The sequence below is a fragment of the Sebastes fasciatus genome, chromosome 7 (assembly GCF_043250625.1).
Source record: "Sebastes fasciatus isolate fSebFas1 chromosome 7, fSebFas1.pri, whole genome shotgun sequence".
NCBI lineage: Eukaryota > Metazoa > Chordata > Actinopteri > Perciformes > Sebastidae > Sebastes > Sebastes fasciatus.
The window spans coordinates 577081-594627 of NC_133801.1; the positions used below are offsets into that span (position 1 = coordinate 577081).

At 41.5% G+C, this 17547-nt stretch overlaps 2 protein-coding genes across 2 annotated transcripts in view; both read left to right on the forward strand.

Moving 5' to 3' along the window:
- Window positions 1–10970, forward strand: part of abcg1 (ATP-binding cassette, sub-family G (WHITE), member 1) — a 33400-nt gene extending 22430 nt beyond the window's left edge. Inside the window, exons 5-15 of the mRNA XM_074640864.1 lie at window positions 357–407; window positions 497–642; window positions 2027–2150; window positions 2237–2351; window positions 4638–4783; window positions 5285–5386; window positions 9204–9372; window positions 9526–9626; window positions 9723–9881; window positions 9988–10106; window positions 10187–10970. Coding sequence (XP_074496965.1) covers window positions 357–407; window positions 497–642; window positions 2027–2150; window positions 2237–2351; window positions 4638–4783; window positions 5285–5386; window positions 9204–9372; window positions 9526–9626; window positions 9723–9881; window positions 9988–10106; window positions 10187–10415 — 1461 coding nt within the window. The 3' untranslated portion in view covers window positions 10416–10970. The remainder of the gene's footprint in view (window positions 1–356; window positions 408–496; window positions 643–2026; window positions 2151–2236; window positions 2352–4637; window positions 4784–5284; window positions 5387–9203; window positions 9373–9525; window positions 9627–9722; window positions 9882–9987; window positions 10107–10186) is intronic.
- Window positions 10971–15302: 4332 nt separating this feature from the next.
- LOC141770878 (olfactory receptor 11A1-like) lies at window positions 15303–16915 on the forward strand. The gene is made up of 2 exons (XM_074640725.1): window positions 15303–15311; window positions 16241–16915. Exons 1-2 carry the CDS (start codon window positions 15303–15305, stop codon window positions 16913–16915), a joined length of 684 nt encoding a protein of 227 aa, XP_074496826.1.
- Window positions 16916–17547: the final 632 nt, after the last annotated feature.

A 17547-nucleotide genomic window follows, 5' to 3' on the forward strand; every position in this document is an offset into this window, starting at 1 on the left:
GACTAATTGACTAATCGACTGATTGATTAATTGACTAATTGACTAATCAACTGATTGATTAATTGACTAATTGCGTAATTGAGTAATTGATTAATTGTCCAATCGACTGATTGATTAATTGACTAAATGACGAATTGATTAATTGACAAATTGACTAATTGACTAATTGCGTAATTGAGAAATTGAGTAATTGGTTAATTGACTGATTGATGAATTGACTAATTGACTAATTGACTAATTGACTGATTGATTCATTTATGAATTGACTAATTGACTAATTGACTAATTGACTAATCGACTGATTGATTAATTGACTAGACGACAAATTGGACCCCTGATGGATCTTGTGTGTGCAGGTTTCAGCCAACCTGAAGCTGCAGGAGAAGGTGGAGACTCGCAGAGAGATGGTGAGTTTTGACCCCCGACTACTTCCTGGTTCTATACCGCGTATAGATATATGATATCCGAGGTTAAAGCGGTCTCCGTGTGTGATCAGGTCCGGGAGATCCTGATGGCTCTGGGTCTACTGGACTGTGCTAAAACCAGGACGTCTCACCTGTCGGGGGGTCAGAGGAAGAGACTGGCCATCGCTCTGGAGCTCGTCAATAATCCTCCGGTCATGTTCTTCGATGAGCCCACCAGGTCAGAAACAGAGACCTCATAGTGAAGGGGGGCCACCTGAGTCTGGTTCCGTTTCACTCCTTTGATTCAATTTGATTTATTATTGTCATTTTATGTTTTATAATCAAGATTCAATCATTTATGGCCACAGACAACAGACACATACTGCCACAATAACTAACAGGAAGCAGACAACGAATCCAAACATTGAAGGTCCTGTTCTGTTCCCAGATGATTATTAATACCGATGATGGACAGGGATTACTTTAGTAGTTTGTATTATTACGAGAATCAAGTCATAACTTTACGAGAAAAAAGTCGTAATATTACGAGAATCAAGTCATAACTTTATGAGAAAAAAGTCGTAATATTACGAGAATCAAGTCATAACTTTATGAGAGAAAAAAGTGGTAATATCAGTCTAGATGATGTTTTTTAGTAAATTCTTTCCCATTCTACCTGTAAGGATGGAAGGAGTGTCGTGTAACGCCTCCTGTGACTCGACATTCTCCAGAAATAATCCCGACCTGTCTAATGTTGGAGCTCAGACTCGTCGCCCGTCCTGCTCAATCCGTTCACCTTCAGACTTTCTTTGTTTACCTGAATGGTTTCAGGCACATACAACTAAAAGTTCTGTTTCTACTTTAGAAGCATCATCATCATCATCATCATCATCATCATCATCATCATCATCATCATCATCATCACACTCCTGCCAGCAGAAGCAGAGATTTTATTCCTGAAAGACTTTGTAGTACTTTATTAAAACAGCCGGAGACACACTGAGGTGAAGCAGGAAGACATTCCACTAACATGATATTTATACGCTAAAACAGTATGTGAGATATTTTAGTAACCTGAGTATGAAACCAATAGTAGGTGAATTACAGACTATTTCTGGTGAAATATTACAGTATGCAACGCTGGACACTACGGCGGCATGAATAATCCCACAATGCAATGCGATAATGTTCATAACAGACGTTGACGGACAGCTCTGTAACGTCAATAACGCTTCAATATAACATTTGACTTTGCTAGGTGTAATATATTTATTTTTAATTTATTCAGAATTTGATTCTCACAAACTGTTGTTTTGGTCACATGAGGTTGGTAACCATGGTTACACGTCTCTCAGGAAGTGACGACGTAAGTTACCGCTCAGACACAAACTGCTGTTTATTCACACTAAAACAATAGATAGTACACCTGTTGGGTAGGTATGTAGTGCAGAGTATGACTGGATCAGTACCTCCTCCTCCATAATTACTTCCTGTCAGCTGATGTCGTTCACATACACCGCAACAGGAAATAAACTGGGACCCAGTTGTAGTGTTTACAACTGTGAAATGGTCTATAATACTACTACTACTACTACTAACATAAAGAACTTCCTGTGTGTCAGCGGTCTGGACAGCTCGTCCTGTTTCCAGGTGGTCTCTCTGCTGAAGGCTCTGGCTCAGGGAGGACGAACCGTCATCTGCACCATCCACCAACCCAGCGCCAAACTGTTCGAGCTCTTCGACAAGGTCATCACACACACACTGGACTACATTACCCAGCAGCACCGGAGGCACAAACTCTCTGATCCTGATGTTGTTATTGTGTGTTCCAGCTGTACGTCCTGAGTCAGGGTCAGTGTATCTACAGGGGGAAAGTCTCCAGTCTGGTTCCCTACCTCAGAGACCTCGGACTCAACTGCCCCACCTACCACAACCCGGCTGACTTCGGTAAGAACCCGAGCCGACACGTTTAACTTCTGTTTACAGCTGACTACAATATCGCTGATATTTCTACACAACATTTAGCAAAACATGGAAATACTCAAGTAAAGTACAATCTCCTAGTAACAGTGGTACTAACAGTGGTACTAACAGTGGTACTAACAGTGGTACTAACAGTCGTACCAACAGTCGTACCAACAGTCGTACCAACAGTCGTACCAACAGTCGTACCAACAGTCGTACTAACAGTTGTACTAACAGTCGTACTAACAGTCGTACAAACAGTTGTACCAGCAGTCGTACCAACAGTCGTACCAACAGTCGTACCAACAGTCGTACTAACAGTTGTACTAACAGTCGTACTAACAGTCGTACTAACAGTCGTACCAACAGTTGTACTAACAGTCGTACTAACAGTCGTACTAACAGTCGTACCAACAGTCGTACTAACAGTTGTACTAACAGTCGTACCAACAGTCGTACCAACAGTCGTACTAACAGTTGTACTAACTGTCATACTAACAGTCGTACTAACGGTCGTACAAACAGTTGTACTAACAGTCGTACTAACAGTTGTACTAACAATCGTACTAACGGTCGTACTAACGGTCGTACAAACAGTTGTACTAACAGTCGTACTAACAGTTGTACTAACAATCGTACTAACAGTCGTACTAACGGTCGTACAAACAGTTGTACCATCAGTCGTACCAACAGTCGTACCAACAGTCGTACCAACAGTCATACTAACAGTTGTACTAACTGTCGTACTAACAGTTGTACTAACAGTCGTACTAACAGTCGTACTAACAGTTGTACTAACAGTCGTACTAACAGTTGTACTAACGGTCATACAAACAGTTGTACTAACAGTCGTACCAACAGTTGTACTATCAGTCATACTAACAGTCGTACTAACGGTCATATAAACAGTCGTACTAACGGTCGTACAAACAGTTGTACTAACAGTCGTACCAACGGTCGTACCAACAGTTGTACTAACAGTTGTACTAACTGTCGTACTAACAGTCGTACCAACAGTTGTACTAACAGTCGTACTAACAGTCGTACTAACGGTCGTACAAACAGTTGTACTAACAGTCGTTCTAACAGTTGTACTAATAGTTGTACTAACAGTCGTAATAACTGTTGTACTAACAGTTGTACTAACAGTCGTACTAACAGTCGTACTAACGGTCGTACAAACAGTTGTACTAACAGTCGTTCTAACAGTTGTACTAATAGTTGTACTAACAGTCGTAATAACTGTTGTACTAACAGTCGTACCAACAGTTGTACTAACAGTCGTACTAACTGTCATACTAACAGTCGTACCAACAGTTGTACTAACAGTCGTACTAACGGTCGTACAAACAGTTGTACTAACAGTCGTACTAGCAATTGTACTAACAGTCGTATTAACAGTTGTACTAATAGTTGTACTAACAGTCGTATTAACTGTCGTACTAACAGTCGTACCAACAGTTGTACTAACAGTCTTACTAACGGTCTTACAAACAGTTGTATTAACAGTCGCACTAACAGTCGTACTAACAGTCGTACCAACAGTTGTATTAACAGTCGTACTAACGGTCGTACTAACGGTCGTACAAACAGTTGTACTAACAGTTGTACTAACAGTTGTACTAACTGTCGTACTAACAGTTGTACTAACAGTCGTACTAACAGTCGTACTAACAGTCATACAAACAGTTGTACTAACTGTCGTACTAACGGTCATACAAACAGTCGTACTAACAGTCATACCAACGGTCGTACCAACAGTCATACTAACAGTTGTACTAACTGTCGTACTAACAGTCGTACCAACAGTTGTACTAACAGTCGTACTAACAGTCGTACTAACGATCGTACAAACAGTTGTACTAACAGTTGTACTAACAGTTGTACTAACAGTCGTAATAACTGTCGTACTAACAGTCGTACCAACAGTTGTACTAACAGTCGTACTAACAGTCATACTAACGGTCGTACAAACAGTTTTACTAACAGTCATACTAACAGTTGTACTAACAGTGGTATTAACAGTCGCAGTAACAGTTGTACTAACAGTTGTATTAACAGTCGTCAAACAATCGTATTAACAGTCAAACAAACAGTTGTGCTAACAATCGTATTAACAGTCATCAAACAATCGTACTAACAGTCGTACTAACAATCGTACTAACAGTCGTACTAACAGTTGTACTAACAGTCATAGTAACAGTCATAGTACTTTGAATGTGTTCTTCCAGTACTTGAGTGAAGTACCAGCGGTTGTGTTGTGTTCAGTGATGGAGGTGGCGTCTGGAGAATACGGGGACCAGATGGTCCGACTGGTGAAAGCCGTCCAGGACAGGAAGTGTGAGAAGGATCATCAGAACGAACTAAACGGAGACACCAACCTCCACCCGCTGCTGTGGCAGCGCACAGAGGAGGTGAAAAACAAACGCACCACGCACTTTACATCCATCCATCCAAAGAAATGTCCAGTTAACTGAGATAGAAAACAGAAATGACTGACACACTGAGAACCGATGAATGCTAAAAACTAATCACATAAATATTTCAGCTTGCATTTAATTATATTATAATGTAGGTTTAGGATGCTTTTTGTCCTTCATCCCTATGAATAAAATATAAATAAATGTAAATTCATAGGAAAACACTGATATATATGTATACATTATTATATTTATCATGATTTAGTGTAACAGTCGATACAATAAACAGATTGAAAATTTTTGTTTTTGGTCTATTGAGTAAATTAAATATCAAATTACTTCATCACAAAATCTCGTAATGAATCAGTCCTGATTAGTGATTACCAACACTGCTGTGTTCTATAGTTACTGTATATACAGCATATATAGTAAATGAGACCTCATGGTGTTTTTACATCTTTATTTGCTAGTATTTCCGTGTATTGTTTCTCTCAGGAGAGCTCATCGTCTGAAGGTTGTCACAGTTTCTCAGCCAGCTGTATGACTCAGTTCTCCATCCTGTTCAGAAGAACGTTCCTCAGCATCCTCAGAGACTCGGTGAGAAAACACAGCGACACCCGGTGGACACTGACAGCTACTGCAGCTCCGATAAAGACACACAGAATAACAGGGAAACTGCACTAACAGTCGTACTAACGGCCGTGCTAACGGTCGTACTAACAGTCGTGCTAACGGTCGTACTAACTGTCGTAGTAACAGTTGTACTAACAGTCGTACCAACAGCCATAATAACAGCCGTAGTAACAGTCATAGTAACAGTTGTACTAACAGTCGTAGTAACAGCCGTAGTAACAGTCGTGCTAACCTTCGTACTAAAAGTCGTACTAACAGTTGTACTAACAGCCGTAGTAACAGTCATAGTAACAGTTGTACTAACAGTTGTAGTAACAGTCGTAGTAACAGTCGTGCTAACAGTCGTAGTAACAGTCGTACTAACAGTCGTACTTACAGTTGTACTAACAGTCGTACTTAAAGTCGTACTAACAGTCGTACTAACAGCCGTAGTAACAGTCGTACTAACAGCCGTAGTAACAGTTGTAGTAACAGTCGTGCTAACGGTCGTACTAACAGTCGAAGTAACGGTCATACTAATGGTCTTACTAACAGTCGTAGTAGCGGTCGTACTAACAGTCGTAGTAACAGTCGTAGTAACAGTCGTACTAACAGTCATAGTAACCGTCTTACTAACAGTCGTAGTAGCGGTCGTACTAACAATCGTAGTAACAGTCGTACTAACAGTCATAGTAACAGTCTTACTAACAGTCGTAGTAGCGGTCGTACTAACAATCGTAGTAACAGTCGTGCTTACAGCCGTAGTAACAGTCGTAGTAACAGTTGTAGCCATAGTAACAGTTGTAGTAACAGTCGTACTAACAGCCGTAGTAACAGTTGTAGTAACAGTCGTACTAACAGTCGTAGTAACAGTCGTAGTAACAGTTGTAGTAACAGTCGTACTAATAGTCATACTAACAGTCATACTAACAGCCGTAGTAACAGCCGCAGTAACAGTCGTAGTAACAGTCATAGTAACAGCCATAGTAACAGTCATACTAACAGCTGTAGTAACAGTCATACTAACAGCCGTAGTAACAGCCGCAGTAACAGTCGTAGTAACAGTCATAGTAACAGCCGTAGTAACAGTCATAGTAACAGCCATAGTAACAGTCATACTAACAGTTGTAGTAACAGTCGTACTAACAGTCGTAGTAACAGTCGTAGTAACAGTTGTAGTAACAGTCGTACTAACAGCCGTAGTAACAGTTGTAGTAACAGTCGTACTAACAGTCGTAGTAACAGTCGTAGTAACAGTTGTAGTAACAGTCGTACTAATAGTCATACTAACAGTCATACTAACAGCCGTAGTAACAGCCGCAGTAACAGTCGTAGTAACAGTCATAGTAACAGCCATAGTAACAGTCATACTAACAGCTGTAGTAACAGTCATACTAACAGCCGTAGTAACAGCCGCAGTAACAGTCGTAGTAACAGTCATAGTAACAGCCGTAGTAACAGTCATAGTAACAGCCATAGTAACAGTCATACTAACAGTTGTAGTAACAGTCGTACTAACAGCCGCAGTAACAGTCGTAGTAACAGTCATAGTAACAGCCATAGTAACAGTCATACTAACAGCTGTAGTAACAGTCATACTAACAGCCGTAGTAACAGCCGCAGTAACAGTCGTAGTAACAGTCATAGTAACAGCCGTAGTAACAGTCATAGTAACAGCCATAGTAACAGTCATACTAACAGCTGTAGTAACAGTCGTACTAACAGCCGTAGTAACAGTTGTAGTAACAGTCGTGCTAACGGTCGTACTAACAGTCGTGCTAATGGTCATACTAACAGCCGTAGTAACAGTCGTACTAACAGCCGTAGTAACAGTTGTAGTAACAGTCGTACTAATAGTCATACTAACAGTCATACTAACAGCCGTAGTAACAGCCGCAGTAACAGTCGTAGTAACAGTCATAGTAACAGCCATAGTAACAGTCATACTAACAGCTGTAGTAACAGTCGTACTAACAGCTGTAGTAACAGTTGTAGTAACAGTCGTACTAACAGTCGTAGTAACAGTCGTAGTAACAGTTGTAGTAACAGTCGTACTAACAGCCGTAGTAACAGTTGTAGTAACAGTCGTACTAACAGTCGTAGTAACAGTCGTAGTAACAGTTGTAGTAACAGTCGTACTAATAGTCATACTAACAGTCATACTAACAGCCGTAGTAACAGCCGCAGTAACAGTCGTAGTAACAGTCATAGTAACAGCCATAGTAACAGTCATACTAACAGCTGTAGTAACAGTCATACTAACAGCCGTAGTAACAGCCGCAGTAACAGTCGTAGTAACAGTCATAGTAACAGCCGTAGTAACAGTCATAGTAACAGCCATAGTAACAGTCATACTAACAGTTGTAGTAACAGTCGTACTAACAGTCGTAGTAACAGTCGTAGTAACAGTTGTAGTAACAGTCGTACTAACAGCCGTAGTAACAGTTGTAGTAACAGTCGTACTAACAGTCGTAGTAACAGTCGTAGTAACAGTTGTAGTAACAGTCGTACTAATAGTCATACTAACAGTCATACTAACAGCCGTAGTAACAGCCGCAGTAACAGTCGTAGTAACAGTCATAGTAACAGCCATAGTAACAGTCATACTAACAGCTGTAGTAACAGTCATACTAACAGCCGTAGTAACAGCCGCAGTAACAGTCGTAGTAACAGTCATAGTAACAGCCGTAGTAACAGTCATAGTAACAGCCATAGTAACAGTCATACTAACAGCTGTAGTAACAGTCGTACTAACAGTCGTAGTAACAGTCGTACTAACAGCCGTAGTAACAGTCGTACTAACAGCCGTAGTAACAGTTGTAGTAACAGTCGTGCTAACGGTCGTACTAACAGTCGTGCTAATGGTCATACTAACAGCCGTAGTAACAGTCGTACTAACAGCCGTAGTAACAGTTGTAGTAACAGTCGCGCTAACGGTCGTACTAACAGTCGGACTAACAGTCGAAGTAACAGTCATAGTAACAGTCTTACTAACAGTCGTAGTAGCGGTCGTACTAACAATCGTAGTAACAGCCGTAGTAACAGTCGTAGTAACAGTTGTAGTAACAGCCGTACTAACAGTTGTAGTAACAATCGTAGTAACAGTCGTACTAACAGTCATAGTAACAGTCTTACTAACAGTCGTAGTAGCGGTCGTACTAACAATCATAGTAACAGTCGTGCTTACAGCCGTAGTAACAGTCGTAGTAACAGTTGTAGTAACAGCCGTACTAACAGTTGTAGTAACAGCCGTAGTAACAGCCGTACTAACAGTTGTAGTAACAGCCGTAGTAACAGCCGTACTAACAGTTGTAGTAACAGCCGTAGTAACAGTCGTACTAACAGTCTTACTAACAGTCGTAGTAGCGGTCGTACTAACAGTCGTAGTAGCGGTCGTACTAACAATCGTAGTAACAGTCGTGCTTACAGCCGTAGTAACAGCCGTAGTAACAGTCGTACTAACAGTCGTAGTAACAGTCGTAGTAACAGCCGTAGTAACAGTCGTAGTAACAGCCGTGCTTACAGTCGTAGTAACAGCCGTAGTAACAGTCGTACTAACAGTCGGAGTTACAGTCGTGCTTACAGCCGTAGTAACAGTCGTACTAACAGTCGTAGTAACAGCCGTGCTTACAGTCGTAGTAACAGCCATAGTAACAGTCGTACTAACAGTCAGAGTTACAGTCGTGCTTACAGCCGTAGTAACAGTCGTACTAACAGTCGTAGTAACAGCCGTACTAACAGTTTTACTAACAGTCGTACTAACAGTTGTAGTGACTCATCCACCATCTCATTGGTCGAGCAGGTGCTGACTCACCTGAGGATCTCCTCTCACATCGGGATCGGTGTCCTGATCGGTCTGTTGTACCTCGGCATCGGGAACGAGGCCAAGAAGGTTCTGAGTAACTCCGGGTTCCTCTTCTTCTCAATGTTGTTCCTCATGTTCGCCGCTCTGATGCCCACCGTCCTCACATGTGAGTCACCGACCGAACGTCACGTCATACAAGTACATTTACTCAAGTACTGTACTTCAGTACAAGCTTGAGGTACTATTTTCTTCTCATGCTACTTCCTGTTCTACTTCAATCCATTTATGTTAAACGTTGAGTTGTGTGTTTGTGCTTCAGTTCCTCTGGAGATGGGAGTTTTTCTGAGGGAACACCTGAACTACTGGTACAGTCTGAAGGCCTACTACCTGGCTAAAACCATGGCTGACGTCCCCTTCCAGGTATTCTATATACTTTACTGAATACTGTCCTGTACTACCTCCCTTCTGATTTACAGGTAGTATTATATACTGAATACTGTCCCCTGTGTTGTACAGGTAGTATTCCCAGTGGTGTACTGCAGTATTGTGTACTGGATGACGGCCCAGCCCGCGGACGCTGGCCGGTTCTTCCTCTTCCTGTCTCTGGGGGTTCTGACCTCTCTAGTGGCTCAGAGTCTGGGTCTGCTGATCGGAGCGGCGTCCACCTCCCTGCAGGTCAGAGGTCAACCTGGACTCACCTGAACTCACCTGGACTCAGCTGTCAGTGAGCTCGCTGACAGCTGAGCGACCTAATTTAGGCGTGTTTGTTGTCTCCCGTCAGGTGGCGACGTTCGTGGGTCCGGTCACGGCGATCCCGGTCCTGTTGTTCTCGGGGTTCTTCGTCAGTTTCGACACCATCCCCTGGTACCTGCAGTGGATGTCCTACATCTCCTACGTCAGGTGGGGACGCCGTCTCGCTGCACCAGTAGTATGTATATTTAACTGAGCCTCCGTCAGCTGATCCTAAAAGCGTGTTTCAGGTACGGCTTCGAGGGCGTCATCCTGTCCATCTACAGTCTGGACCGAGAGGACCTCCACTGCGACCGGGACGACACCTGCCACTTCCAGAAGTCCGACGCCATCCTGAAGGAGCTGGACATGCTGGATGCCAAACTCTACCTGGACTTCATCGTCCTCGCCGTCTTCTTCTTCTCTCTGAGGCTCATCGCCTACTTCGTCCTCCGGTACAAGATCAGCGCGGAGAGGTAGACCGGGACCAGGAGGGACCAGGAGGGACCAGGAAGGACCAGGAGGGACCAGGAAGGGGACCAGGAGGGACCAGGAGGGACCAGGAAGGGGACCAGGAAGGACCAGGAAGGACCAGGAGGGACGAGGAAGACAACATCTGAGTGGCAGAGTCCGGCGTTTAGGACAGATCCTTTAGGCTAACGTTAGCGTGTTAGCTTCATGTGAACTCTGACTCTACTTTGACTCGCTGTTAAAGACACGAAGAAGAGACTAGGATCTGGTTTCAGGTCTCTGAGTGTCATTAGAGGACAGAGTGAGGACTCATCAGGTCCTGCAGGGACAGGAGCTGGTCTCCTGAGTCCTGGACTGTGCCACAACCTGCAGGACCACAAGAAACCAGAGAACGGCTGATGTTTAGGGACGGACTCTCTGGACATTAATGTAGTTTTACCTGTTACGTCCTCAGAGACACTGTTATCAATAAAGTTATTATGTCCTGATTAAAGATCAATAAAGTTATTATGTCCTGATTAAAGATCAATAAAGTTATTATGTCCTGATTAAAGATCAATAAAGTTATTATGTCCTGATGAAGATCAATAAAGTTATTATGTCCTGATTAAAGATCAATAAAGTTATTATGTCCTGATTAAAGATCAATAAAGTTATTATGTCCTGATTAAAGATCAATAAAGTTATTATGTCCTGATTAAAGATCAATAAAGTTATTATGTCCTGATGAAGATCAATAAAGTTATTATGTCCTGATTAAAGATCAATAAAGTTATTATGTCCTGATTAAAGATCAATAAAGTTATTATGTCCTGATTAAAGATCAATAAAGTTATTATGTCCTGATGAAGATCAATAAAGTTATTATGTCCTGATTAAAGATCAATAAAGTTATTATGTCCTGATTAAAGATCAATAAAGTTATTATGTCCTGATTAAAGATCAATAAAGTTATTATGTCCTGATGAAGATCAATAAAGTTATTATGTCCTGATTAAAGATCAATAAAGTTATTATGTCCTGATTAAAGATCAATAAAGTTATTATGTCCTGATGAAGATCAATAAAGTTATTATGTCCTGATTAAAGATCAATAAAGTTATTATGTCCTGATTAAAGATCAATAAAGTTATTATGTCCTGATGAAGATCAATAAAGTTATTATGTCCTGATGAAGATCAATAAAGTTATTATGTCCTGATGAAGATCAATAAAGTTATTATGTCCTGATTAAAGATCAATAAAGTTATTATGTCCTGATGAAGATCAATAAAGTTATTATGTCCTGATGAAGTTGGTGATGAACCTGATGTGAGACTGGAATGATAGTGTTGGGTCCAGGATGACACCCAGGTTGCGGACTTCCGAGGATGGGGTGAAAGAACAGCCATCAACGTCCAGATGTAGATCTCCAACCTTCCGGAGCAGGGCCTTGGGAGCCACAACCATGAGCTCGGTTTTGTTGCTGTTGAGTTTTAGGAAGTTAGATGACATCCAGATTTTTATTGCATGCAGGCAGTTTACAAGTGACTGTGGGGGGAGCTGGGTGGATGGTTTGGTGCTAAGATATAGTTGTGTGTCGTCAGCATATGAGTGAAAGCTGAGACCGTGGTGGCGGATGATCTGACCAAGGGGGAGCATGTAGATGGTGAAGAGGAGGGGTCCCAGCACAGAGCCTTGAGGTACGCCATGGTTGACTGGGGCCGGGGTGGAACTGGAGTCTCTGATGGTGACAAACTGTTTTCTGTTTGTGAGGTAGGACTGAAACCAAGAGAGAGCTGAACCGGTGAGGCCAAGGTAGTCAGATAGGCGGGTGAGGAGGATGGTGTGAGAGACTGTGTCGAAGGCAGCTGAAAGGTCCAGGAGGACGAGGATGCTGATCTGACCAGAATCTGCAGCGATGAGGAGGTCATTTGTGATTTTGATGAGGGTGGTCTCTGTGCTGTGGTGTGGTCTGAAGCCAGATTGAAACGTTTCGTAGAGCTCATGGTTGGCCATATGTTGATGGAGTTGGGCGGCCACTGCTCTTTCCAGAATTTTGCTCAGGAAAGGAAGGTTGGAGATCGGTCGGTAGTTGTTGCTGTCATCCCGGTCCAGACCTGGCTTTTTGAGGATGGGAGTGACTGATGCCATCTTGAGGCTGTCGGGTACAAGACCAGATGCCAAGGAGGAGTTGATGATGTTCACCATAATGGGGCACAGGGCAGGTAGGCAAGCCTTGACCAAGGCTGTGGACATGGGGTCCAGAGAACAGGTGGAGGCTTTGGCCTTAGTGACCAACTTGGCGACCTGAGGAGCACATACAGGGAAGAAGAAGGAGAGGGAGCACTGAGGCAGGCGAACATCCAAGGGAGCCACGCCCAGTGGCTGAGGTGTGTGTCGGAGGGGGGCAGGCGCCAAGAGCTGCTGATGGATGGACTCGACTTTGTCCTGGAAAAAGTCCAGGAACTTAGTGCAGAGGTCGGGGGCACCTGAGGGGAGGGGGGGGTCGAGGGGGCGAAGGAGCCAGTTGATGGTGGAGAACAGCATTCTGGGGTGGTTTTGTTGGTTGGCAATGAGGCTGGAGTAGTACTGTGTTTTGGCCTGGGAGAGAGCTACTTTGTAGGCCGTCGCATGCTCTTTATAGGCCTCAAAACTTGAATATTTGGATTTGAGTACATAAAGAACATCACTGTGAGGATACATGATGATATAAAAACCTACAGTATATAACGGACCCTCTCTTTAAGTTTTAAGCAGAAATGTGACGTAACCGGCCTGATTACAACATTTATGATGTGAAGAATCATTTCAGGAAAAACATTTCTTTGCTTTTACCTTTTTATTATATTTCCTGCGCAGTCGCAGCACATTTAATGACGTAATTTGTCTGATTGTGTCTTTAAGCTTCGATGTTAATAAAAAGTATTTTCTCCCGTATAACATCAACTAGCAGCAGCTTTACTGTAATTATTGAGTTGTATGCTTCATGCACCGCCTTTATGTGATTATTTATAGAATATTTGAATCATAATATCGGTCAGTAATATCACCATAAGGTATTTCAGCCCCTTATGTCTCCTAAAAGAGCTAAAAAAGGTTAATAATTATGAGTTAATATGAAAAGATTTGATTATTGGAGCTTTAATCAGACAAACAATCCAACGTTACTCTGGTGTAAACCTCTCCACGGTGTCGGGGGGGGGGAGTTACATCACTGCAGCTCATTAACCAAGTCCCTGAGGTCAAAGGTCACTTCAGCCTCTCAGTCAACATGTTTGTCCCCGAGGCGTCTTCACATCAGTCACAGTGAGACCAATCAGCCTGAGCAGACCTGAGCTCTGGTTCCACCGGTCCTTAGAAGGCTGGTGATGACCTCCCCTCAGACCGCTCCGCTGACGTCCTCTGGATGGACAGAACCACATCAGGAAACGTCCCTGAACACATGAAGTCCGTCTTTAATCAGAGACTTTCAGTAACACACCGAAAGCCGTTTCAAACCTGCCTCATTTGGTCCGGATCTTTTGACTTTTCAGTTTGATCCAAACCAGAATGACAAGTGTGAAACGTCCTCCGGACCAGAGGACTGGGGGTGGGGGGAGTATACAAAGGTGTTGCTGGTGGTAACATTTATACTGTTAATTAATTGACTCATTAGAAAGTAGTATTTGGGTAGAATAAACCCTCAAAACTGTAAGTCGTTAGACAGAAAGTAATATTTCACTGAAATAAACCTTTAAAATTATAAGTACTTGGACAGCAAGTAGTATTTTAGTGGAATTAACCTTTTAAAGCAATAAGTCGTTAGACAGAAAGTGATATTTGGGTGGAAAGTAGCAATAGTCACAGTAGTACTACATGTAGTAGTAGTAACAGAAGGAGCAGTAGTAATAGTAGTCGTAGCAAAAGCAGCAGCAGTAGCAGCAGCAGAACTAGTAGTAGTAATAGTAGTAATAGTAGTAGAAGTAGTATAGGCAATAGGAACAGCAGCAGGAGCAGTAGTAATAGTAGTAGTAGCAGTAGTAGTAGTAGTAGCAGCAGCAGTAGTACTAGTAGTAGTAGTAGTAGTAATAGTAGTAGACGTAGTATTAGACGCAGTAGGACCAGCAGCAGGAGCAGTAGTAGTAGTAGTAGTAGTAGCAGTAGTAGTAGTAGCAGAAGGAGCAGCAGCAGTATTACTAGTAGTAGTAGTAGTAGTAGTAGTAGAGGCAGTAGGAACAGAAGCAGGAGCAGTAGTAGCAGCAGTAGTAGTAGTAGTACTAGTAGTGATAGTAGTAATGGTAGTAGAAGTAGTAGTAGAGGCAGTAGGAACACCAGCAGCAGCACTATTAGCAGCAGTAGCAGTAGTACTAGTAGTAGTAGTAGTAGTAGTAATAGTAGTAGAAGTAGTAGTAGAGGCAGTAGGAACAGAAGCAGGAGCAGTAGTAGCAGTAGTACTAGTAGTGATAGTAGTAATGGTAGTAGAAGTAGTAGTAGAGGCAGTAGGAACAGCAGAAGCAGCACTATTAGCAGCAGTAGCAGTAGTACTACTACTAGTAGTAGTAGTAGAAGTAGTAGTAGAGGCAGTAGGAACAGAAGCAGGAGCAGTAGTAGCAGCAGTAGCAGTAGTACTAGTAGTGATAGTAGTAATGGTAGTAGAAGTAGTAGTAGAGGCAATAGGAACTGCAGCAGCAGCAGCACTATTAGCAGCAGTAGCAGTAGTACTAGTAGTAGTAGTAGTAGTAGTTATAGCAGTAGTAGTAGAAGTAGTAGTAGAGGCAGTAGGAACAGCAGCAGGGGCAGTAGTAGTAGTAGCAGTTAGACAGTTGATTTTGTACAAATCTACCCTTCAAATCTCTGCTTCTTAGTCAAAAACCTTGAGTCCAATCGGCAAAATAATATTATCATCAGAGAGACGAGTCTCTGCCGAACGCATTGATGTCGTTTGTATGTGTGTAGAGTCAAAAATGTGATCATGGTAGCAGGTTAGAAAAGTCCTTTGTCTGCTTTCCCTCAGACATTTCTCGTCTGATTTAACATTGACTTCAATTGGGGATTTGCTTGGACTTCCTCTCACTTTGGGGATCCTAGAGCCAAATGTGTAAGTCTGTTTGATTCCATAGTTACATGACTGCGATCAGCACAACATTTCCTACAATTGTACCTAAATTTTATCCATAAAGAGTGAAAATTGTGGGTTTGGGAGCAATTTGTTCGTAAACGTTACAGACGATTTTAAAGGTCTTCTGCACTCTAGCTCTGAACATTCCAGCCAATACACACCCATTATAAACTCGGAAAAGGTCTGAAAAAAGCATAAAATTTAAAATGTGACAATTCAAAAACTATAAAAGATATAGAAACTCTGAATGTATGTTTAATAGTTCAAAGTCTTGTAACCTGTTTAAAGTTTAAATGGTGTCTGTAGCTGAAAGTATGCGGGAGCAGTAGCATTTCGAAGTGAGGTATGTTTAAGAGGATTTGAAGATTTTCTCCATTGGGTTACATATTAAAAAACAAAAAGAGAAAAAAAGTTTAATATTCTAAAAAGGATAAATGGTAGAAAAAAGTTGAATGTAAGAACTAATGTCCTTAAAGAGCTGAATATTATGATAGTTGAACAGTTTCTGTAGCTGAAAGTATGCAGAAGTAGTTAAAGTAAAAAAAAATGTACAGAAGAAATAGAAGTTGAAGTTGAAGAAACCTTAGAAGAACAACAGTGTGAATGCTGCTGAATCAGCAATTAGGAGTGAGAAAGTCCAAGTCGGACGGGCGGGAGGGGAAGTTTATGGGTCAAAATAACAGGGCTTTCATTCAGGAGACCGCTGTTCGTGTCCAATGTGAAACCAAGTCAACGTTGACTTATTTTTCCGTAGTTTTGTTACGCAACTTCAATTCAACTTCATCAACTATCTTATTTCATTCTTGAAGCTTATGTGCATGTTGTAAATTTAAAGTACTTGTATTTTATGATAACTGCAGTGTTGTACATTGTTATTGTTATTGTCAACACATTTCTCATCGTGGTTATCTGTAGTAACAGAAGCTTACATGAACCTATGTACCTTTTCCTGTGCAGCCTGTTTGTAAATGAACTGTATGGTAGTACAGGGTTGTTTCCATTCCTTCTGGTTCAGATCCTCTCTGACATTCACACTGTTTCTGCTCCGCTCTGTTTTCTACAGATTTTCTGTGTTTATACATATGGAAATATAGAAATTTGTAGTTTAGCCATCATGTCTTATGACAGATATCTTGCTATCTGTTATCCTCTACAATATAACACATGTATGATATTTAACAAGGCACTTTACTTTATTATTGTGGTTTGGTTTTACTGTTGTATGAAATTCTTAATCACTTTATCTTTAAACATCCGTTTGACACTTTGTGGAAACATCATTAACAGTTTGTATTGTCATAACTACCTTGTTGTTAAGTTGGCGTGTTCTGACACTCAAGTGAGTAACTATTATGGACTTTTTGGTACTGTTCTCTCCATCTTAGTCCCTATGCTTCCAATCCTTTTCTCATCATACAGCCACTTCTGAATCCTTTCATGTTTGGATTGCAAATGACAAAAATACGTAATACATGTAAACATGTCCTCTGTTATAAAATGTTAGGCTGTCGCAGAGATTCTATGTAGCTGTAATAACAAAAGTGTCAGTAAATATTTTACATTTTATTTTTTTAAAGTGTTGATTTTGCAAAAAAATTAATAAAATTACACTGATTAATTTGGCATATGATGAAATTAAATAGTTCCAGCAATGAATTTTAAAAACATGGAAAGTGTGACACGAGCTCAAAGAGGACTCAGTGGGAAATATTGAGTAGGTGGTTATATTTCTTGTATTCGTTTGAGACATCAACCTCTTAAATTGTTATATTGATAACAAAACTCATGATTAGTGGCTAATTCACAGGAGGCCAAAGCAAAAGCACTGCGTGAACATAAAAGATTTTTCTGTGTTAGGCAGCCAGTGAGTGCTTTCATCATCACCCTTAACATAGAGAAAGGATGGAATAGGCTGTTTCTGAAAGGTGAGTGGATTATGTAAGTAACAGAGCTTGAATGACAAATAACCCAGATTTGGCACTTGTACACGCCATATAATATTTTTACCAAACCTGGAGTGGAGTTGTCAGGAATGCAAATAGGAGCTAGTCTAGCTATTAG